The sequence below is a fragment of the Mustelus asterias genome, chromosome 9 (genome assembly GCF_964213995.1).
Source record: "Mustelus asterias chromosome 9, sMusAst1.hap1.1, whole genome shotgun sequence".
Classification (NCBI taxonomy): Eukaryota; Metazoa; Chordata; class Chondrichthyes; order Carcharhiniformes; family Triakidae; genus Mustelus; species Mustelus asterias.
This window is the reverse complement of record NC_135809.1, coordinates 17,172,459-17,197,220: the sequence shown is the minus strand read 5'-3', so window position 1 is coordinate 17,197,220 and position 24,762 is coordinate 17,172,459. Positions and strand designations below refer to the sequence as shown.

Below are 24,762 nucleotides of genomic sequence, written 5' to 3'. Positions count from 1 at the left end.
GATGAAGGAACTTATTGTGTGTTTCGGAGAATAAGACCAGGTTCTCCTTTGGGTGTATCATTTCAATCAAATTCTTTCTGTGCCCTAATAATGCTTCAAAAGCAAGCAAATCAGTATTCATATACATCACAGCCAAAGTAAATAGTGCTTCCCATATCAACTCGAGTACAATTATTTCCAGAATATACAATACTGAGCATCTCAAATAGTGCAAAGAAATCCAAGTAAAATAACATTAAACAGGTCAATTTATTTATGGGATATTTTGACCAAGAGCTGCTAAATAGAATAATCACAAAAGGACGGAACATTTAGATGTGCTCGCTTAATTTAAAATGTAGCCCAGTCTAATCTAAGAAATACACCACTTTCTCAAAGATTTGAGAAATATTATTTTATGTTTATTTTAAAATGGAAATGGGAAGTTTCCCCAAAGGCCTACCAAATAAAGGCCCCACCCTAAGGTTCCTTTTCACTGGGATTGGCAGTCTGTGACGGGTAATAAAATATCAGTTCTGGTCGGCACTTTAGATACAGTGACTTGTCTTTGCTCCTTCACATCTGCTTGATTTTCTTTTACTCTCACACGACTTGTCCATTCGATTTGACCATGTAAATGTCAATGCTCAGCAGCCGAAGCGGTCTCCCACTGAAGGTAGGATGCCAGCTTTAAGAAAAACTATACAGGAGTCAAGGAGGCGCTAGCTGCTGCTGCAACAGCAGCCACTGGGGAAGCTGATGTAGTGGGATTGTGTTGTGTTAGCATGGCAATCCCTAATGGCCATGAGGAGCATATCAGCCATGATCGAACGGCAGAGCGGATTCGATGGGCCAAATGGCCTAATTCTGATTCTATAGCTTATGAACGTCTGAACTTTAGGACAAAAAAGTTCAAATTCAGATGGTCATTCTCAATTTGCTAAGAAATCCTAACATCCTCCTGGTTACTGCCAACAAAGTTTTGCCTTATTGAACTAAGATTGTGTAGTACTAGTGGAATGTAATATCAAAATAAAACGCATCCCTTTAAGTTTGTTTTACCTTGTCCTAAGCAAGTTGTCTAATCACACTCAATGATGAGGTGTGGATCACACTGTGTACATTCAAACCTTCTATTTTCTGCCATAGAAATGCGTTTTATACTGGCCAGAGAAGCGGGGCATATATGGGAAGGTTGAAGTTCTTGTAAACAGTGTCACTGAATGTGAACATTACATCATGCGGGACCTTACCCTGAAGGTAAAAATGGATGGACACAGTAGTTAAGTGCCCAGAATTGAACTTCTGTTGATCTACAATTGAACTATTTATATTGTCATTAAATACAAAGTTAACATTGTTCAGAGTTAATGTAGTAATAAAATTGCTGCAATTGTTTAATTTTACATTGATTTTGAATGTACTGTCAGCACCATAGTGCATTATTTAAGCATTCTTTTTAGTTAGCAGTACACATGATGTATCTATAAGGACATCATGACATGAAAAGACCATTAGGCTCGTTGAGATGCACCCACCTGATGCTCTAATTCCCAGCCAAGCAACATTTTTGCATGAACCAAGTATATTTTTCTCCACCACCCTGCCTGAGAGGTTATCCTAAACGTCATCACAATTTAAGTGTAAGAAATGCTACTGGCTGTTTTGAATTTACTTTTCATTAATTTCATTGTAGGTTCCCATTGGGGTAATCTATAACTGTTAATGTTTTGTACCTAAATTTGTACGAATTGAACTTCTATAATCTTTCCTTGTGGCTTATTCTTTTAAATTTGAGGATGTGTCTTGTTGATTTTCTCTGCATTTTCACCAATGCATGCATGAAACTTTCACAACTGTGATGATCAAAATGGAGCATTGTATTCCATGATACCTGAATAACACATCCCAAAACTATAGCATAACCTGTATTAACTGTCTGGCTGTGTATCCCAATATTCCAGTTGTTATTTTTAAAAAACTATTTGACTAAAACATCTCAATATTAAAGTACTAATTCAAGCCCTTTCTAAAACTCCCCATGTTAACTCCATGCCATTGAATGTGCTAAATATATTATAGATTTTAGCTACACAATATACTTAACATTTTTGGCATTAAATATAAGTTGCTCAATGTCAAGAACTGTAGCTCTAAGGTCAAATACGGTGGTGCAATATGGTACTTCTTTCATTATTGGAACCTTAGTGAAGAGCTAGGAGTAAGACATACCAAGGTTGAAAAGTAGAAAAGGTGTAGATCAGGAAGTGCCAACCTTGAGTTTTATAATTCTGGAGATGGTCGGAGAGACAGAAGACAGAGAAAAGTAATGAGCACCGGAACCATGAGTTTTGAGAAAAGATTGGGGTAGAGAGGAGATAAGTTGAATGGAAGAATGAAGGGGAGTATCACCAAATTTAATAATATAAGTGCTTCTGTCTTAGCATGAAGGCAAGTCCCAAAACATCAAACACTACTGGTACAAGTCCTGGCCTGATCACAAGACCCCAGATAGTGCCCAGCCACTATTGCAACTCATGCTCAAAGTGGAGGAGACAAGGCAGAAGTCAGCAGGCCGAGGTCCTATCATTGTACACTGCAGGTAAAGAGTTTCATCATAATCCTCTTCTTTAGTCTATGAAAAACTATTTTATCTCCAGAGATGAAAATTGAAAATACTTTGAAGTCATATTTGCCAATAGACTGGACAATTGTAATTTGGAAATACAAAAGGAAGAAAGATTTGCATTTATGTAGCATTTGCCATGACCACCAGATATCTCCAAGTCCTTTACAGCCAATTAAGTACTTTGAAATGTATTGTAATGTCGGAAATGTGATAACCAAATTGCCACAGTTAACTTTCCCAAACTGGAAGATTGATAATGAGCATGTTTTTGTGAAGTTGATTGAGAATATTGACCAGAACATCAGGTTATAACTTCCCTGCTGTTCTTTAAAAGAGTACCGTCAGATCTTTTACATCAACCCAAACAGGTAGATGGGGCTTCAGTTTAACATTCTGTCTGGAATTTTACTGCCCTGCCCACCATGGGAATCAGAGCGGGCGAGGGGCGGACAATGGAGAAGTCCGTTGACCTAGGGCGGGATTTTATGGTTTCGGGATGAACGCGGCTGCAAAACCCACCCATCATCTCTGACAATACCGTACTTCCTCAGCACTCCACTGAACTGTCAGCCATGACTTTTGTACTCATGCCCTTGAGTGAGACTTGAACCCAGTATCCTGTGACTCAGCGATGACTGTGCTACCAACTGAGCCATGACTGACACAAGCATTTAAGTAAACTGTCGAAATTTAACTATCTAAATATTACAAATCTAATGAGATATTTACTGTTATTTTTAAAAAGTAGAATTATCAATCAATTGAGTTTTTTTAAGTCTTCACCTACACCACAGAGAGTCATGTTGCAAAGAATTTGTGAATGAGCCATGACTGTGGTATGGTCTGAAATAGAGGTAATATTTTTAGATTTCTTCTTCCCCTGAGAGTCTGGTTTCTTGAACTGTAATTAATGAATCAGCTCTGGCTTTACTGTTCCATATCCCATTGCTTTGAGTTTTCGCATAATCAGTGGACAGACAGGGCTAAGGAGGACCTGGACATTTGCCCATTTAATTAACCTCCCTTCATAATAAGTTACTCATCAAACTGACAAAACCTGTTTAAAGTTAGCCCACTCTTCAGTTCTCAAAATTATTCATTTGTACCATTCAGTCCAAAGACTCAAAGAAAGAAAAGACTTTCATTTATATGGCACCTTTCATAAACACAGGACATCCCAAAGCACTTTGCAGCCAATGAAGGACAGACATTGTTGCAATCCAGGAAACAGCAGCCAATTTGTGCATAGCAAGTTCCCTCAAAGAGTAATGTGAAAATTACCAGGCGATTTGGTTTTTGTGATGTGAGTGAGTTGAGAGATATGGGTGGCACAGTGGTTAGCACTGCTGCCTCACAGCTCCAGGGACCCGGGTTTGATTCCCAACTTGGATGACTGTGTGGAATTTGCACATTCGCCCCGTGTCTACGTAAGTTTCCTCCGGGTGCTCCGGTTTCCTCCCACAGCCCAACAATGTGCGGGTTAGGTTGATTGGCCATGCTAAATTGCCCTTTAGTGTCCCAGGATGCGTAGGTTAGAGGGATTAGCGGGGTAAATATGTGGGACTGTGGTGATGGGGCCTGGGTGGGATTGTTGTTGGTGCGGACTCGATGGGCTGAATGGCACTGTAGGGATTCTATGATTTGTGCATAGCAAGTTCCCTCAAAGAGTAATGTGAAAATTATCAGGTGATTTGGTTTTTGTGATGTGAGTTGAGAGATAAATATATTCCAGGACTCCAAGGATAACTCCCTTGTTCCCCTTCAGGGTAGTGCGAGAGAACAGATTCCAGGCCTCTGAAGGACGGCACCTCTGTCAGTGCCGCACTCCCTCAGTTCTTCTTTGGCACGTCTGCTTTGATTCTGAGCTCAATTCCTGGAGTGGGACTTGAACTCACAACCTTGCAGCTCAGAGGCAAGAGGGCTGCCAACTTTGCTACAGCTGACACCGGCAACTGAATAATAAAATGTAAATAATACCCCACTTCTAAATGCCAGTCTGTTTTCTCAGATCTAGAACTAAAATTTACAGGAAGACTGAGCCACATAATGTTATTTAGAACGCATAAACAACGAATACAATGAGTGGAAAACTATTGGGCACAGTCGCTTCATTTTTCTTTCAGTGCTGGGATCGGGAGAACAGGCTGTTTTATTGCTATCACCATTGGATGCCATCAGTTGAAAAACGAAGGAGTGGTCGACATACTAAGTATTGTTTGCCAACTACGAGTGGACAGGTAAGTGCTCATATTTCCTTTTCTTTACATAACAAGTTGATTCAGAAACAATTGTGATCAGGAGACAGTGATAGATGGGAAAGGCAATTGTCATGAACAGATTGTCTTTGCTCCCTTACTGGCTGTAATCAATATGTTTTGTATGGAAATATGTATGTTCTTTCTTCCCCATGGAGTGTGTAATCCAATGAAATAACCAGCAGCAAGCTTTTGTGAGTTTAAAAGAAAGAAGGTTATTCATTCTCACACACTTATCCCAAATTAATGGAACATCACGTGCACATGCACACACATTACACACCACAGCCGGAATTTTACCACCTCGCCCGCCCCAGAATTGGGGCAGGCGAGGCTTACAGAATGGAATTCTCTGTTGGCCTCGGGTGGGATTTTACGAACCTCACCTGAATGTGGTCGTAAAATCCCACCCCACATATGGTGACATGGTGGCACAGTGGTTAGCACTGCTGCCTCACAGCACCAGGGACCCAGATTCGATTCCTGTCTTGGGTCACTATCTGTGCGGAGTCTGCATGTTCTCCCCGTGTCTGCGTGGGTTTCCTCCAGGTGCTCTGGTTCTCTCCCACAGTCCAAAAGATGTGCTGGTTAGATGCATTGGCCGTGCTAAATTCTCCCTTAGTGTACCTGAACAGGCGCCGGAGTGTGGCGACTGGGGGATTTTCACAGTAACGTCATTGCAGTGTTAATGTAAGTCTACTTGTGACACTAATAATTAAACTTTAAACTTTTCACACACACACACACACACACACACACACACACACACACACACACACACACACACACACAGGATGCAGATAACAATAATGCACTTTTACAGATTATAGTCAATTCAGTCTCTGATTTATGGTTTCCGGTGTCCCATGTGGCAGATCTGAGACTTCTTGAACAGTTTTGATGATTTAAAGTTGAAATTAGGGTCTTGTAAAGTTTGCAAGGTTTCTTGTAGTTGAACATCTAGAAGGTTGATTCACAAGTGCTGCTTGAACACTTGCAGCTTGCTTTCATCAAACAGGGCTTCAAGCATAAAAGTTGGCAAATTATGTTACTGTTGTATAAAACGTTGGTTCGACCACATTTGGAATACCGTGTCCATTTCTGGTCACCACACTACCAGAAGGATGTGGAGGCTTTGGAGAGAGTACAGAAAAGATTTATCAGGTTGTTGCCTGGTATGGAGGGTATTAGCTATGAGGAGAGATTGAATAAACTGGGATTGTTCTCCCTGGAAAGATGGAGGCTGAGGGGCAACCTGATAGAAGTTTATGGAATTATAAGAGATATAGACAGGGTGAACAGTTGGAAGCTTTTTCCCAGGGCAGAAATGACAATTACAAGGGGGCACAAGTTCATGATAAGGAGGGAAAGGTTCAGTGGAGATGTACATGGGCGTTTTTTACACAGAGGGTGGTGGGGGCCTGGAATGTTCTGCCAAGTGAGGTGGTTGAGGTAGATACATTAGCCACATTTAAGACTCATCGAGATAGACATATGAACAAACAGGGAATAGAGGGATATAAGCAGTTGGTCTAGATAGGACCAAGTGTTCGGCGCAGGCTTGGAGGGCCAAAGGGCCTGTTCCTGTGCTGTACTGTTCGTTGTTCTTATGAGGGTGGGAAAGGGTGGTGGATTTGGACAAAGGGAATGTAAAGGAGCATGCAGAAGGCTGAGAAGGTGTTGAACGTGCCCATTAAGTGACCAGAATGTGTTAATGGCAAAACAAAGGTACAGCTTGGTAAAGGACTGCCTGAGGAATGTGGCAGTTGGCCTGAAGAAGGGTGGCGGGGGAGGGGGGGGGGGTGTGTGGCAGGGGTTTGCGGGAGGGTGAAAAGAAGGAGATCGATAAAATGGAGAATGAGATTAAATGAAATAAAATAAGTGGAAACTGGGTGGAGGGGAGAGTTCATGCTCTGAAGTGGTTGAACTCAATGTTCAGTCCAGAAGGCTGTAAAGTGCCCAATCGAAAGATGAGGTGCTGCTCCTCCAGTTTGCGTTGGGGTTCGCTAGAACAATGCAAAAGGCCAAGGATGGACATGTGGGCAGGAGAGCAGGGTTTAATTAAAAGGTTAAAGCTTTTCTGATTTTCTTGGCTCTTAGCTCTAACGAAGAGTCATCCAGACTCAAAACGTTGGCTCTATTCTCTCCCCACAGGTGCTGTCAGACCTGCTGAGATTTTCCAGCATTTTCTGTTTTTATCTTAAGTTATTTGCATCCAATTTTTAAATAAATGATGGACAGTTCCAGAAGCTTCCATATGAATGAGCACAGTCCATGTTTAAAGTTATAAATAGGACATGCCTTTACTAGGCATGGCATTATTCAATGCAATGACCCCAATGCAATATCAAATTGTTTCTTAATCGTTTTGTGCTCTGCCACTCTATGGGGACTGGATTTCATGTCCCAGTTATTCTCTGTGTAAAGAGTAATTTCCTGAAATTGTATTAAATTTGACTTTCAGTAGCTCCCAACCTGTGCCTCTTGTTCTACTTACATAATTTAATGTTTTCTGGATTTACGTTTCCAGAACCAGAAATATGTTTCTATGTCACGAATTATTTTCTATAGCTCTAGAAGGAGGGCCTGTGTACTTGAACCAACAATAGACTTTCTATGGACTCGCAATCCATCTCATCTCTCGCTTTCTCACTGTAGTAAGACCCCAATACTCTTCTCCTCACTTCCTAAGTCAGTTTATCCTCTTGTCTACTCCTTTTCATTTGTCAAAGATGTAACAATATTACATATGCAACAGGTGCCAACACAGAGGGTGGGATTTTCCAGTCCCACCAGCGCAGACATCGACAGGAAAATTTGGCCCATCGAGTCTGCACTGACCACAATCCCATCCAGGCCCTATTCCCGTAATCCCACATATTTACCCTGCTAATCCCCCTGATACTAAGTGAATTTAGCATAGCCAATCAACTGACTGTAAATGACGCTGTTTAGAAAATCAGATTGATATGTTTGGAAAATTTGAATATTAAGATGATTGGCTATTTTATAGCCAATCATATCAATCTGATTTTCTAAACAGCGTCATTTACAGTCAGTTGATTGGCCATGCTAAATTGACCCAGTATCAGGGGGATTAGCAAGGTAAATATGTGGGATTACGGGAATAGGGCCTGGGTGGGATTGTGGTCAGTGCAGACTCAATAGGCCCAGTGACCTCCTTCTGCACTGAAGGGATTCTATAATTCTATAAATGGGGAAACATCGACACTGTGTTTGGATTTTTTTCTTTCCTAAAGAGGTACTGGATGGGATTTTCCAGCCACGCTCGCCCCAGGACTGGAAAATCCCGCACGAGGTCAACGGACCTTTGCATGGTCTTGTCCCGCCCGCTAAATTCCCCGTGGCAGGAGAGATGGGAAAATTTTGCCTACTGTATCTTTACTTTCTGAGAAGTATTTAGATGGACTAGTTCCAGAAGTATTCTTTTCCTGCCCTTCCTCCTCACTCTCCCTCCCACCCAGTTGGAAAATTTGATGTTGAGACTCGGGGCAAAAAACAACAGCTTGCATTTATATGGCACCTTTAATGTAATCCCAAGGTCGTAACCTGCAGACATCCAGATATTCGTGCAATAACAATGCAGGAATTTAAGGAGCGCTCCTTGCCTGAAACCTTCAACATGAAGTTCACAGTATGTTTAAGGAATGTTTCCTCTGCTTTGTTACTGGACAGCTGTGTAACCAGGATAAAAGTTCTGCCAATGTACGTCAACAGCATTGTTACATGGAATGATTAGTCCCTTGAGAGCTGGATGCGGTTAATCTGCGCCTTTAACAAGCTCACTTACTAAACTTAATAGAATATTTGGAGGGGTGGTTAGAAAATACCCAGAAATTATAGTTACGCAATGTGCCATGACATGGAAATGATTGGAATGATCTCGGCCATATTGGATGATGGAAAAGATACTGGAGATCTTGGATATAGAGGTGTTTTATTCAATAAAACTATTAGAAAGTTTATTGGACATTCAGCCAACCACAGGTTTTTGTGTCAGAGATTATGTTATGGGGGTAGGGGGAATTCCTTGCCTTTATCTATAATGGAGATAAATTCATTAGAATGAAGGTTTCTCTTAATTCATTCATGGGATGTGGGTGTCGCTGGCTGGGTCAGCATTAATTAACCATCCCTGAGGGCAGTCGAGAGTCAACCACATTGCTGTGGCTCGGGAGTCACGTGTAGGCCAGACCAGGTAAGGACAGCAGATTTCCTCCCCTAAAGGACATTAGTGAACCAGGTGGGTTTTTACGACATTCGACAATGGTTCTTTTAACTCCAGATTTTTTATTGAATTCAAATTTCACCATCTGCCATGGTAAGATTTGAACCCAGGTGCCCAGAGCATTACCCTGGATTATTACTCCAGCAGTTGAGTATATTGCAAATTAAGATAAATAAAATATTAATGATTATTGGATGGTTAATTTAGATTTTCTTGATGGCTCATTTATTAATCTTCAGTTAGACCATACATGGTTCATTGTGTACAATTCCTACTGCCATATCATAAAAAGGGTTAGCTCAGTTGGCTGGACCATTGGTTAATGATGCAGAGTGATTTCAATATCATGGGTTCAATTCTCATACCAGCTGATGTTATTCATGAAGGCCTAGCCTTCTCAACCTTGCCTGAGGTTGATGACCTTCAGGTTAAGTCAACATCAGTCAGCTCTCTCTGGAAGAGGAGAGCAGCCCATAGTAATGTGGGACTATGATTGCTTTACTTTGTTATTATAAAGAGGCACTGGAGTTCATTTAATAATTATTGTTACAAATAGGCTTACATTAACACTGCAATGAAGTTACTGTGTAAATCCCCCAGTCACCACACTCTGGCGCCTGTTCGGATACACTGAGGGAGAATTTAGCATGGCCAATGCACCCAATCAGCATGTCTTTGGGCTGTGGGAAGAAACCAGAGCACCCGGAGGAAATTCATGCAGACACAAGGAGAACGTGCAAACTCCACACAAACAGTCACCCAAGCCGGGTATGGAACCTGGGTCCCTAGCACTGTGAGCAGTGCTAACCATTGTGCCACCATGCCACCCCAAGAGGATTCAAAAAAGTTTTAGGATGATACCAGAAATGAATGGATATATATATCTCAGAAGGCTGGTTAGCTTGGCTGGTTAAATGATCGTCATGTGCTTCACAATAACACCAATGTGTAGTTTTTTGATTTTATTTGACACATGTATTAACATACAGTGAAAAGTATTGCTTCTTGCACGCTATACAGGCAAAGCAGACCGTTCATAGAGGAGGAAACGGAAGAGTGCAGAATGTAGTGTTACAGTCATAGTTAGGGTGTAGAGAAAGATCAACTTAATGCAAGATAAGTCCATTCAAAAGTCTGACAGCAGCAGGGAAGAAGCTGTTCTTGAGTCGGTTGGTACGTGACCTCAGACCTTTGTATCTTTTCAATTCAAGTTACGGCTGAGATAAACTAGGAACTTGCCTCCTTGACCTGCATCATGAAATGGCAAACCCCCCAAAAAAATTAACAAGGGAATACCTCAAGGTGAAGCATCAGCAGACATTGAGCTGAGGACCTACCCTTGGATAGAGCACATATGACTGAGCGACTGAATGGATCAGGAATGCATGAAAGAGAGGATTTCTTTTCTTTTGAAAAGTGAAGGCCAAGAAGTGACTTAGTAAAGGTCTTTAAAGTTATGAAAGCTTTTAATGGAGTGGATGCAGAGAGACTGTTTCCTCTTGTGGGAAGAGCCAAATTAGAGGTTATCAAAATAATATAATCGATTTAAGAAATCAAATAGGGAATTCAGAAGAAACTTCTTTACTTTAAAAGTGGTGAGAATGTGGAACTCGCTACTACAGAATACAATTGAGGTGAATATTCTCGGTACATTCAAGGGGAAACTAGATAGGGAGTTTTGCTGATCGAGTTAGATGAGGAAGGATACAAGGAGATTCAAGTGAAGCATGGACTGTTTGGGTTAAATTGGCAGATTATGTGCTGTATATTTAATGCAATCCTATTTAAGTATGAATGGTAAAGTAAAAATAAAAATAAAGTTTATTTATTAGTCACAAGTAAGGCTTACATTAATACTGCAATGAAGTTACTGTGCAATTCTCCTAGTCGCCACACTCCACCACCTGTGGGAGGAAACCGGAGCATCCGGAGGAATCCCACGCAGCCACGGGGAGAACATGCAAACGCCACACAGACAGTGACTCAAGCCAGGAATCGAACCCGGGTCCCTGGCGCTGTGAGGCAACAGTGCTAACCACTGTGCCACCGCGCCACCCCTTGTACTGTAGACAGTACGGGACTGCTGTGATTCTTTGAACATTCATGCTTTCCTGAAGCTGTTTACTTTTCAGTTTCCTGATTCCTTATTTAAATTTCTGGGGTTTGCTCTGTTATTCATGCTTTCCTTGGCTGCTGGCTGAGGAAAGGGCCCCATCCAAATCATAAACTTGTCTGTTTTCCTTCATAGCTACTGACTGACCCACCGAGTGTTTCCAGAACTTCCCATTTTTGCTTTAAATTTCCAGCATTCTTACGTGATTTTTCCACCTGTTTTTTGTACCTTTTTCTGTTGATTTTGGTTCTTTCCATGTTGCTCTTTATTGCTTTATTTGAAAGAGTTGAGGTAAAATTCACAGAAGTGCCACTTTGTTCATTTAAATAAATGACTTTGAAACCTTGAAAATGAATCAACAATAAGGCTTTATTGTATATGGATGATCAAACTGCACAGTTGTGGTTAACTGACTGTATAATGTGGTTCTAGAGGTATTCGTTGGTTAAAGTAATATGCTTTAAACTCCCATGGGAACATTTGTTAATTAATGTGCTTCAGGGAAGGAAATCTGCCATCCATTGAATCCAACAGTGCAGAAGGAGGCCATTCAGTCCATCGAGTTTGCACCAACCACAATCCCACCCGGGGACCCATCCCCACAACCCCATGCATTTACCCTAGTTAGCCCCCCTAACACTAAGGGGCAATTTAGCATGGCCAATCCACCTAACCCGCACATCTTTGGATTGTGGGAGGAAACCAGAGAACCCGAAGGAAACCCCACGCAGACACAGGGAGAATGTGCAAACTCCACACAGACAGTGACCCAAGCCAGGATTCGAACCCAGGACCCTGGTGCTGTGAGTCAGCAGTGCTAACCACTGTGTCACCGTGCCACTCGGTCCTTACCTGGTCTGGCCTACAAGTAACACCAGAGCCACAGCAATGTGGTTGACTCTCAGCTGCTCTCTGAAATGGCCTCTGAAAAAGTCACCCAGTTCAAGGGCAACTAGGGATGGGCAATAAATGCTGGCCAGCATTTATTGTCGTATGAGGAACTAGTTGCCCATGTCCCATGAGTGAATAAAAAAATGAAGCAAGAGTAGGCTGTTCGGCCCATCAAGCCTGTCCGGCATTCAAATAGATCTTGGCTGATTATCTCTCTCTCGTGCCATTTTTCCCCACTATCCCCAGATCACTTCATGTCATTAGTCTCCAGAAATGTTTCGCTTTCTGTCTCGAACATGTGCAATGTTGCATTTTCACAGCCCTCTGAGATAGAGAATTTCAATGATTCGCCACCCTCTGAGTGAAGAGATTTCTCCTCCTCCTCTTAATTTTAAATGGCCTACTCCTTATTCTGAGAATGCGTCCCCTGATTCTAGACTCACCAGCCAGGGGAAACATTATCCTGTCACGCACTGTAAAAATTTTGTAAATTTCAATGAGATCATCTCTCATTCTTTGGAACTCGAGAGAACACAATAAATTATGACATTCCATTAGCTTTCCTAATTACTTGCTGTATCTGCATACCAGCCTTTTGTGATACATGCACTCAGTCACCCAGATCCTTCTGCACCTCAAAGCCCTGCAATCTCTCACCATTTAGATGATAAGCTTCTTTTTTTTATTCTTCCTACCAAAATGGACAATTCTATATTTACCCTTGAAACAAACCTATCTCTTTGACCATAACACCATAAGACATAGAAGCAGAATTAGGCCACTCGGCCCATCGAGTCTGCTCTGTCATTCAATCGTGGCTGATTTTGTTCTCATCCTCATTCTCCTGCCTTTTCCCCATAACCCCTGATCCTCTTATTAATCAAGAACCTATCTATCTCTGTCTTAAAGACACTCAATGACCTGGCCTTCACAGCCCTCTGCGGCAAAAAGTTTCACAGATTCACCACTCTCTGCCTGAAGAAATTCCTCCTCATCTCTGTTTTAAAGGGTCGTCCCTTTAGTCTGAGGTTGTGCCCTCTGGTTCTAGTTTTTCCTACTAGTGGAAACATCCTCTCCATGTCCACTCTATCCAGGCCTCGCAGTATCCTGTCAGTTTCAATAGATCCCCCCTCATCCTTCTAAACTCCAATGAGTACAGATCCAGAGTCCTCAACCGTTCCTTTTACAACAAGCTCTTCATTCCAGGGATCATTCTTGCGAACCTCCTCTGAACCCTTTCCAAGGTCAGCACATCCTTCCTTAGATATGGGGCCCAAAACTGCTCACAATACTCCAAATGGGGTCTGACCAGAGCCTTATACAGCCTCAGAAGTACATCCCTGCTCTTGTATTCTAGCCCTGTCGACATGAAGGCTAACATTGCATTTGCCTTCCTAACTGCCAACTGAACCTGCACGTTAACCTTAAGAGAGTCTTGAACAATGACTCCCAAGTCCCTTTGTGTTTCGGATTTCCTAAGTATTTTCCCATTTAGAAAATAGTCTATGCCTCCATTCCTCCTTCCGAAGCGCATAACCTCACACTTTTCCGCATTGTATTCCATCTGCCACTTCTTTGCCCAGCTTTTGATCATGTGTCCTCAAACTCCTTGTTTTCCACCACGCCTGTGAAACACCGTAGATGCTCTCTTATTGTCCATTCACGCCATGCTCCTGTTCCAGCGAGGTTGGAAATTTTAGCGGCCAGCCAAATCTCCATTCACTGTGAAAATCCCGACAGCATGAATGGTGGTAAGTTTCCGGTCCCAAGTTGCTTCATTACATAAAGGATGCTGTATAAATGCAAGTTGTTGTTGTTGGCTGTCCAGCCATTGATTTTCATGGAAGTTTATGTTCTGAATAACTTTGTAAATTGGAAGCCAGAGTCAGCAGTAAATCAAGATTTGGACTGTTTAAGTAACAGAACACCACGGCGGGGTGGCACAGTGCACAGTGGTAAACACTGCTGTCTCACAGTGCCAGGGACCTGAGTTTGGTTCCCTGACTTGGTCACTGTGTGGAGTTTGCATGTTCTCCGGTGTCTGCGTGGGTTTCCTCCGGGTGCTCCGGCTTCCTCCCACAGTCCGAAAGACGAGCTGGTGAGATGCATTGGCCATGCTAAATTCCCCCTCAGTGTACCCGAACAGGTGTGGCAACTAGGGGATTTTCACAGTGACTTCATTGCAGTGTTAATGTAAGCCTACTTGTAACTAATAAATAAACCTTAAGCACTGTGCTCACTCTAGCTCGCTCCCTGATCCCAATTGGAAAGAGGGTGAGTGGATGTCAGTAAAGTGCAGGATCAGGCTTGGCTGTGTTGCTCCCAATAATTGGACGCCTGACAACATTCATTATTCAGCTTCACGGATGAAAAACGTTCAACTGGGCAAGTAAAAGGCGCGAGCAGCACGATACCCCAGTATACATCAGCACCTTCGGGAGAAGAGGGGAAGGAACTGTCAGCAATGTTTTTTTTTAAAAATCAACCATTGAAATAGGGAACTACGTGAAACAAGGATAGTTTTCCCCTTTATTCTGACAATAAAACAGCAGCTGTAAATGCTTAGTACAACAAGCATTTTGACAGTTGATTTAAAGTGTAAGAAATGAAATGTTCCATATGTCAGATTAAAAAGAACTAATATTAACTCTGGCCCGGTTATGCTTCCCTCATGTTGCTTCTCCAGGAGATGAATTGATACGATAGACTTGCATCAGGGAAAATCAATGGCTGGACAGCCAAAACAACAACAACAACAACCTGCATTCATGTAGCATTTTTCATGTAATAAGGCAACTCGTGGTGTTTCGCAGGCGTGGTGTCAAAGAAGGAGGTTGAGAACACATGATCAAAAACTAGGAATAGCCAACTGGCTTTGTGTCGCCAGGCCTCATTCCCCCTGATCTTCCTTTGTAGTTTTCCACTCCCCAAAAATGAAAACTGTTTCCGTTTTTTTGTTGTTGTCGAGAGCTATATGATCAAAACTTCCCGCAATACCTCATCATAATGTCCTGCTTCACTGGAACCCACTAACTGGGAATTCTACAGATATACCAGTAATTAAGAAAGTCAACAATTCAGCACTTGCATTAAAGAAAGGAAAAACTATATATTTATATGAATACTGCAGAGGCTAGAATCTGAAGCAAAAACAGAAAATGCTGGAGAAACTCAATAGCTCTGACAGCATCTGTGGAGAGAGAATGGAGCCAACGTTTCGAGTCAGGATGAATAAGGCTTTTGTGCCTTTTAGTTCTCACATCTTCAGTCCTGATCTTTTATTGAATAAGTTCTGCATTCAATGTTTTGCATATCTCTATTTCATCTATTTAGATTCTCTCCCTCCTTGGCTATCGTCTACATGAAACAATTTACCAAAGTATTTTACTTCAGTAAATGAACTTTAAGTATTAGATAAAATTAATTTCTTTAACAAATCCTGAAATAGGAAAACTTACATTGAATTCATTGCGATTTAGTTGTAAAAGCAATTTACTGCGGATGCTGGAATCTGAAACCAAGAGAGAAAATGCTGGAAAATCTCAGCAGGTCTGGCAGCATCTGTAAGGAGAGAAAAGAGCTGACGTTTCGAGTCCAGACGACCTTTTGTCAAACTACTCCCCAGCTTTGACAAAGGGTCATCTGGACTCGAAACATCAGCTCTTTTCTCTCCTTACAGATGCTGCCAGACCTGCTGAGATTTTCCACGATTTAGTTATTTGTTTGGGAAATGTAATTGCCGGACTGGAAACCACCGAGTGACTGAGCCTGCGGCAGATTTTAACCGGCCCACACCAGGCTTCTTCCATAATCCTTCTCTCCCTTTCTCCTTCATGTGCTCAGCTGGTTCAATTCCAGCCTAGGGTGACTGTCTGTGTGGAGTTTGCATGTTCTCACGTTCTCCCTGTGTCTGCGTGGGTTTCCTCTGGGTGCTCTGTTTTCCTCCCACACTCCAAAGATGTGCGGGTTAGATTGATTGGCCATATTCAATTGCACTTTAGTGTCAAGGAGATTAGCAAGGTAAATACATGGGGTTATGGGGATAGAGCTTGGATGGGATTGTTGTTGGTGCAAGCTCGATGAGTCAAATGGCCCCATTCTGCACTGTAGGGATTCAATGATTCTATAAATGATGGAGGAATATTCCTCCAGGCCTCACCAATGAAGTTTTAAACCGCCACTGATATGCAGTCCTCCCCCAAACCTATGATTTAACTCAATGCTGTGGTCCTTTCCTTCAGCTCTTCAGCTGCGTCCTGCCTATTTCAGGTGGGAAACTGACTTGGCCCATGTAAATGAAGCCCAGGCATTAAATTCATTCAAAGCCTACCCGTGGGGAGGACCCGTTGCGAGCAAGAGTGGAAAATTTAGCGTTCCAGGCAAAACTCCATTCACTTTCAACGACACGGGGAAAATCCCAGCGTGAATGACGGTGGAAAATTTCAGCCAGTTTGTGAAGTGGCAATTGGGTGCCCATCCAATTTCCACACTCCAGCCAAGTTCAAATCAACCATTATGTACCTGGGCTTCCCAGTTTCTAAGCAACATTAAAGCAATGAAATGCAGTTTGATTTTAAATCTGCTGAACAGGTTGGGCTATTCTTGGTGTCGATCACTGTATGACAATTTATAGAATCATAAATTCCCTGCAGTGCAGAGGGAGGCCATTCGGCCCATTGAGCCTGCACCGACAACAATCTCACCTCGGCCCTACCTCTGTAACCCCATATATTTACCCTGATACTAGGGGGCAATTTAGCATGGCCAATCAACTTAACCCACACATCTTTGGAATTCATAGAATCATAGAATCCCTACAGTGCGGAAAGAGGCCATTCGGCCCATCATTTCTGCACCAACAACAATCCCTCCCAGGCCCTATTCCCGTAACCTTACGCATTTACCCTGACACTGAGGGGCACTTTAGCATGGCCACTGAACCTAACCTGCAGATCTTTGGACTGTAGGAGGAAACCGGAGCACCCGGAGGAAACCCAAGCAGACACGGGGAGAATGTGCAATCTCCACATAGACAGTGGCCCGAGCCGGGAATTGAACCCGGGTCCCTGGCGCTGTGAGGCAGCAGTGCTAACCACTGTGCCACCGTGCCACCATACAACTTTCCACAGGAGCATCGTTGTAGCATGTGGTTCCACAATTGTCTCTGATTGAACAAAGTTGGAATGAGTTTCTGCTTTTTATAATTTGAATGAAGTTTATTGCAACAATTTGGATCTGGTAGTTGACTGGAGTTCTTGAGGAGTTCACTGAATGGTGTTGACACGCTGAAAGGTCTGCAACTGAGCAGTTCTGTGTGTATTAATGGTTATGCTTTGCATAGTTGAAACGTGACTAAGTACAATTTAACTGTACTTAATCAAGATTAGGGAGCCTGTCCCCATTCATCAAATAATGCTTGACAGTTATTCATCTAAATCTGTCGCAAAATGCGTGGTTGTGTTCTATAGTATGCTCAACCTAGAGATGTAGTTGCCAGACTAATCAACGTCCTTTGTTTATAGCAGACATTAGTTATTTAGCTTGCTGGTTTACTGCATGCTTTGGTCATTAAGTTCCAGAATTGAGTCATTTTCTGTCAATTTTCCAGTATTTACACAATAAAGCACAAGTGAGATTAAGACAGAGTCTTCACAAAGTCATTAAACATGTTAAATGTTAAAGGGTCAGTGTGGTTGGGATAGAGTGGATACAAGTCCAAGGGTTTGGTTCCTCACAGAGTGATCTCCCAGTCTCCAGTCAAGCGATCGGGGAAATTCCAAGTGAAAACAATATGCCTCACATTAAGACATGAGGGAAGATTGGAGGTCATCAATGTACACATTTCCTTAATTCATGACTTGCATCAATATAACCTTCAGGCAGATCCATCACCACCCATCCTCTCCTTTGGGAATGATGTGTGGGATGAGAAATGAAAATGGATTGGCCTTTAAAAAGCCAGGCTTGATTACAAAAAGCATGGATCATTTTTTAATCTAGATTTCAAGGTGGAGTTCTTTTTTAAATAGGATGGGGGGCAGGGGGCGGTGGGTGATGTGGTTATCTGGTGTCCCTGCGATGTGTTTCCCATGACGGTAGGCGGCGTGCCATTTGCTGGTGGCGGGATCTTCCAGTCCCGCCGCCGTTGAAGGGATTTCCCACTGACTGCACCCCACGCTGCCGGGAAACCCGTGGCGGGGGTGCACCGTCGGCTGGACTGGTCAGCCGGAAAATTCTGGCCTTTTGTCAAGTAAGAAATCGGATGTGTAATTTATTGCAAACTGAATGAAACCAGGGCAGTAAAAATGAATCCCTGATAGTCCTGTCTGTAACTGCAGGAATGTTGGGGTGGGGGAATTTTCTATCCTTGAGTCACATCTGTGGAATTGAGGTTGTTACCAAATGGTTAGACAGGATGTAATGCAGTCAGTTAGTATTAGTGACAGGAAAAATGCTGCACTTTGTGTGGCCGCATGATCTACCACAGGACCTTGTTGCCATTAAGCACAGATCTGAAGAACAAAGCAATATCTTGGGAAGGATGCATTTCTGGACTGAAAATGGCTAATATCAAACTTGTCGTGTTGGTATCAATGGCTCAGATCTTAAATATTCTGTAAAGCTTCAACTGTAATATAAACCCTCAAAAATGAATCTCCTCAAAGGCTTTGGGTGGAATTTTCCAGTCCAAAGCAGCAGGTTTTGTGGCAGGTGGGAGCGGAAAATTCACTGTGAAACCCAAAAGTCCAACGCTTGCCAGTGGAAAATCCAGTCGGAATTTTCCCTTTGCCGGGATGATGGCGGGTCAGTTTTCCCGCTGATCCATGTCAGAGATGCTGCCCGCATGTATTTGCAGTCATGAATACTCATTGAACAAGCAACTCGCCGGAATCATGTTCCCCCTCCCAATTACGTGCCACGCCAGCAGGAAACCATGACCAGATATAAGTCCACCCTCATGTCATTTGTGACTTTGAAGTGAGTGCAACATTTAAACGCTACTTGCAACAGTGCTGCTCCGTTCCGAGGTGATGTCAGTGTTAGCTCTCACTGGCAGGGACAGGGGGTGGAGGGGCGGTGTACAGTGGGGATGCTCGTCGTAGCTGCCGTGCTACTCTGACAGGACATGATTATGGGCTGCAAGTCTCAGACAGGGCTGCAGTCCAAAACACAAATCAGCATGGTAACCAGGGTGGCAAAGATGGCAGAGACATGAGGGTGAATGGGACTTTGGAGGGTTGGGGTGGGGAACAATGGCAGCCAGAGGGAAGATTAGGGATGGGGAAGCTGGAACCCAACATGGGACAGTAGACTGGGGACCAGGGGAATGGATGGGATTTGATTTGCATGAAGGGGAGGGAATGCATACAGACTCTGGATTATAAATAAAGGGGTTGGGGGGAGGGTTAGTGTGCCACAAAAGGGTATGGTTACACAGAGACTAATGCAGTAGGGCAGAGTTTGAGTCTGTGTGGAATTTGCACTTTCTCCCCCGTCTGTGTGGGTTTGCTCCGAGTTCTCCGGTTTCCTTCCACACTCCAAAGATGTGTGGGTTAGGTTGATTGGCCATGCTAAGTTGACCCTAGTGTTAGGGGGATTAACAGAGTAAATGTGTGGGATTACGGGAATAGGGCCTAGGTGGGATTGTAGTCAGTACAGACTCGATGGGCTGAATGGCCTCTTTCTGTACTGTGGGGATTCTATGATCTATGGTTCTATGATCTACGAAGGGAAACAGTCTTGGGGTCATTCAATGAGGAACCTGAGTCATGGTCCTTGGACTGATGCCAAGACATCAGGTTGAGAGATTAAAGGCAGTCCTGGGGCTCTGTTATCTATGCTACTGAGCTACATATCGCATAAATGTCATGTTCCCACTCCAGGGAGGGTCAAGGCCTGTGTGCTCAATGGGGATCAGACAACACGGTGTGGTCATTGTCTGATCGTCAATGGCAATGGGCTTGTCTGGCTGGTACTGGGCTGCAGTTGGGAAAGGCACGATCAGGGAGGCATCTACACCCTGTAAATTGGGAAAACATAACAAAGGGGGGAGGGGGTCACCATTCAAAACACTCCTTATTGGCCACCTCTATAGTGGACTTGATGCGGTCATGTCCTCCTAAATGAGCCATTTCTTGCCGCCACAGAGATGTGTAGACCGCTGGAGAGACCATCATGGCTGCAGGTCTTGGGGTTTGGTACAAACAATGAAGGCAGTTATTTAATGATGAGACAACATGAGTGATAATGCTCCAATGTAATTAAGCATGCAGGGCTCCATGGGATCTTGTAATGAATATCACTTCTTAATGCAATTTGCAGTCTCTTTCAACAAGGAGATTGACACGTCTCCCTGTCTCACGTAAGGGGCGAGTAACAAACATTTTAGTCACATGAATGAGAGGCTAACAAAGGGAGGTGATTACTGAGTGGGAGCTTGAGGTGAATAAGAGGCCACATGGATGCAGATACACGAAGCATTCAAATGATAAGACCATTGTCATGAACAGCAAATGTATTTACGAAGGCGCGTGATATATAGTGAGTTAACACCGGTGAGCCTAAAGTTTCTTGATCTTTCTAAGCCTATTGTTACATCATGGTGGATCACCGACATCCACAGCAGAGGCCGGGGAAGCTTGCTCACTTTTACTCCTTGTAGTCTTTGATGACTTTGGCAAGTCCCCTCTGGAGGGCTGAGGCCTGGAGGGGCCCGGCTTGGTTTGGGTCTCTTGCTGTGACGGTGATGGGGGTCACGGGCAAAGGGATTGGGATCGCGGGGTTGCCCCTGAGTGGATGACCTTGGGTTGTTGAGAGAGCTGGGAGAGGCTGATCTCACCTTGACTACAGGAGCAATCTCATCCCTCCTCCAGTCTGGGATCTCTCCCTCTTGTTGCGGGCGAGGTTGCCCTGCATGAGAAAACTGCTGTTGTGCAGCTATTGTGCAGTTCATAATAGATGAGATGCTGATAAATAGGCTTTCAATGCTGATATCTCCCCCATTAATCCTGTGTGAGATTCCTGAGCTGTGTGATGCTTTGAGGGCCTGATGCCATGGTGAGAGTGTAAGATTGGAGTGAGCTGAAGGTTGACTTACCCTGGCAGTGCGGATGAGATCATTCATCCTCTTCCACTGGGATGACATTTCTCTGATGATTGCCTGCAGAGCTGATTTATAGAATCCCTACAGTGCAGAAGGAGGCCATTCAGGCCATCGAGTCTGCACCAACAACAATCCCACCTAGGCCCTAACCCTGTCACCCCACACATTTACCTTGTTAATCCCTCTAACCTACACATCCTGGGACACCAAGGGGCAATTTAGCATGGTCAATGCATCTAATCCGCACATTTTTGGACTGTGGGAGGAAACCGGAGCACCCGGAGGAAACACACTTAGACACTTAGGGCGAACCTACAGTGAACCAAGCTGGGAATTGAACCCGGGTCACTGGAGCTGTGAGGCAGCAGTGCTAACCACTGTCCCCCCCGTGTTGCCCTTCCTGACTACCTCCCAGACAATAGAGGTGAGGTCAGCGGGATCTCCTGAATCTATCCCTGGGAAGAACAACCTCCCAGTTCGGGCGGACACCTCTGATTAAAACCTCCAGGGAGCCGGGGCTAACCCTGGGGCACTCCTCCTGTTCCTTGGGGCTATATCCAGAGTTTCTGACCACACAGCTGGGCTGCGGAGAATAAGGTGTGTTTTTGGCTGGCGGTTAAGTTCTTGGAGATAGCAGTTACAGAGCTGAGAGCTGCTGCTGACATAATCTCGATGAGTTGCTGCAATGCACTCTGCAGCCACATTGCATCAATGACAGAGGGGTGAACATTGAATTCAGTGGCAGAGTACTAATGAAGCAGATTACTTTGTGCAGGTTGATGTTGATATTCTAGAATGCGCTTGGAGCAGCATTCATTCAGGTAAATAGTTATATGGTAAAAGATGTACACTTCTAATCTGGGCCTTCTAGATTGTGCACGGCTTTGAAGTGGGAATACCTAGAGCTACAACATTGATAATGCTGATCCAGCTAATCATCTTGCCAATGTTGAATCCTGGTATGTCGTTGATAGGGCGGCATAGTGGCACAATGGTCAGCACTGCTGCCTCACAGCGCCAGGGGCCCGGGTTCAATTCCCAGCTTGGGTCACAGTCTGTGTGGAGTTTGCACATTCTTCCCGTGACTGCGTGGGTTTCCTCTGGGTGCTCCAGTTTCCTCCCACACGCCAAAGATATGCAGGTTAGGTTGATTGGCCATGGTAAATTGTCCCTAGTATCAGGAGAATTAGCAGGGTAAATATGTGGGGTTACGGGATCAACACCAAGATCAACAAGATATTATTTGGAAAGTCAAAATGCTATCCATCAGAGTCAACATGGTGTTATGAAAGGCAAATCATGTTTGACTAATTTGCTAGAGTTCTTTGAGGATGTAACAAGCAAAGTGGATAATGGGGATCCTGTAGATGTAGTATATCTGGACTTCCGGAAGGTATTTGATAAGGTGCCGCACGAAAGGTTAATTCACAAGGTTAGATCACATGGGATTAAGGGTAATTTATGAGCTTGGATAGATGACTGGCTGATGGGATGCCACATGATTCGGTCCTTGGGCCCCAGCTATTTACAATCTATATTAATAACTTGGATACAGGGATAGAAGGCTCTACAGCCAAATTTGCAGATGACACAAAAATAGGCGGGACAGTAAGTTGCAATGAGGAAATAAGAACCTTACAAATGGATATAGATAGGTTAGGAGAGTGGGCCAAAATGTGGCAGATGGAGTTTAACGTGGATAAGTGTGAGGTCATGCATTTTGGTTGCAAAAATGGGAAGGCGACTTATTATCTAAATGGGGAGAGACTTTGAGGTGCTCCGGTACAGAGGGATCTGGGTGTCCTTGTTCATGAGTCACAGAAAACTAGCATGCAGGTACAGCAGATAATAAAGAAAGCGAAAGGAATGTTGACATTTATAGCTAAAGGAAGAGAATATAAAGGTAAGGAAGTATTGTTGCAACTATACAAGACATTGGTGAGGCCACACCTGGAGTATTGTGCACAGTTTTGGTCTCCATATTTGAGGAAAGATGCAGTGGCATTGGAGGCAGTTCAGAGGAGGTTCACTAGATTGATTCCAGAGACGAGGGGTTTGTCGTATGAAGAGAGATTGAACAGTTTAGGCTGATACTCTCTGGAATTTAGAAGATTGAGGGGAGATCAAATTGAGGTATTCAAGATGATAAAAGGTATGGATAAAGTAGATGTGGAGGGAATGCTTCCTCTTGTGGGGCATTCTAGGACGAGGGGTCATAGTCTTAGGCTAAGGGGCAGCAAATTTAAAACCGAGTTGAGGAGAAACTACTTCTCCCAAAGGGCTGTGAATCTGTGGAATTCACTACCCCAAAGTGCGGAGGATGCTGGGACAGTGAATAAATTTGAGGAGGAGTTAGACAGATTTTTAATTGGTAATGGGTTGAAAGGTTATGGGGAGAAGGCAGGAAAATGGGGATGAAGAGCATATCAATCATGATCGAATGGCAGAGCGGACCCAATCTGCTTCTATATCTTATGAACTTTTGACTTACAAATAGGGCTTGGGTGGGATTGTAGTCTGTGCAGACTCAATGGGCCAAATGGCCTCCCTCTGCACTGTAGGAAACCTATGATACTATGGGATTCTATGATAGATGACTAACTAGGAGTGATACTGTTAAAAATCAAAGGGAGATAGTTGGACATTTTTTGTTAATGATCATCATTATGTAAATATTATCTGATATCCTTCTGCCCAAGCCAGGATGCTGCCCTGATCTTGATATGTTGTTATTGCTGGTTCATTTGGAACTCCCTCAGTAATGTACTGGAGCTGCGATTATTGACCATAAGGCTGCTCATGAATCGTACAAGCTCAATCCAACAGCCTCAAATTTCCGATTGCAAAGCTGGCTGTCGTGCCATGGGGAATGAGCAACATGATCGATAGAAGAGAAGAGACATGTGCTGAATGGGTCAATAGAAGATAAAATTGCTATGGTTGGTTGCAAGCCAAAGCAAAAGGAGTTGAGAGTTAGAAAGACTTCTTTAAAGCAACTAAGAGTTTGGTTTTTATTCAGTGGCAAAGGTAGAAGTGTTAAGGTGATCGACATAACATGTATAATGAGGAAAATGAGGAACTAGTTATAAATGACTTTGTCGAAGTTCATGACCTCAGTGTTGGAGAGGCTTGGTGATGAATGGATTATTGGGATGACTCTGGCTACTATTTGGAGAGTAAATGAAAAAATGATTATAAGTGAAGACAGAAAGAGGGAGTAATTCTCAAATAAGAGTCAGTAGACATGGGATGCTATTTATAGTCACCAAGCAAGAGGAATGCCTTGATGTAAGGATGGGATTTTGGTGAGATATCTGGAAGAACAGTAACTGATGAGGATCTAGAAAGGTGATGAGGGATGATTTGATTTGATTTATTATTGTCACATGTATTGGTGAAAAGTATTGTTCCTTGCATGCTATACAAACAAAACATACCGTTCATAGAGTAGATAGGGGAGAAGGAAAGGAGAGGGTGCAGAATGTAGTGTTACAGTCATAGCTAGGATGTAGACAAAGATCAGCTTAATATATGGTAGATCCA

At 43.4% G+C, this 24,762-nt stretch overlaps 1 protein-coding gene across 1 annotated transcript in view; it reads left to right on the top strand.

Moving 5' to 3' along the window:
- Positions 1-24,762, top strand: part of ptprr (protein tyrosine phosphatase receptor type R) — a 192,181-nt gene that overhangs the window by 159,739 nt on the left and 7,680 nt on the right. The window contains exons 10-12 of the mRNA XM_078219746.1: positions 1,129-1,239; positions 2,424-2,581; positions 4,732-4,845. Coding sequence (XP_078075872.1) covers positions 1,129-1,239; positions 2,424-2,581; positions 4,732-4,845 — 383 coding nt within the window. The remainder of the gene's footprint in view (positions 1-1,128; positions 1,240-2,423; positions 2,582-4,731; positions 4,846-24,762) is intronic.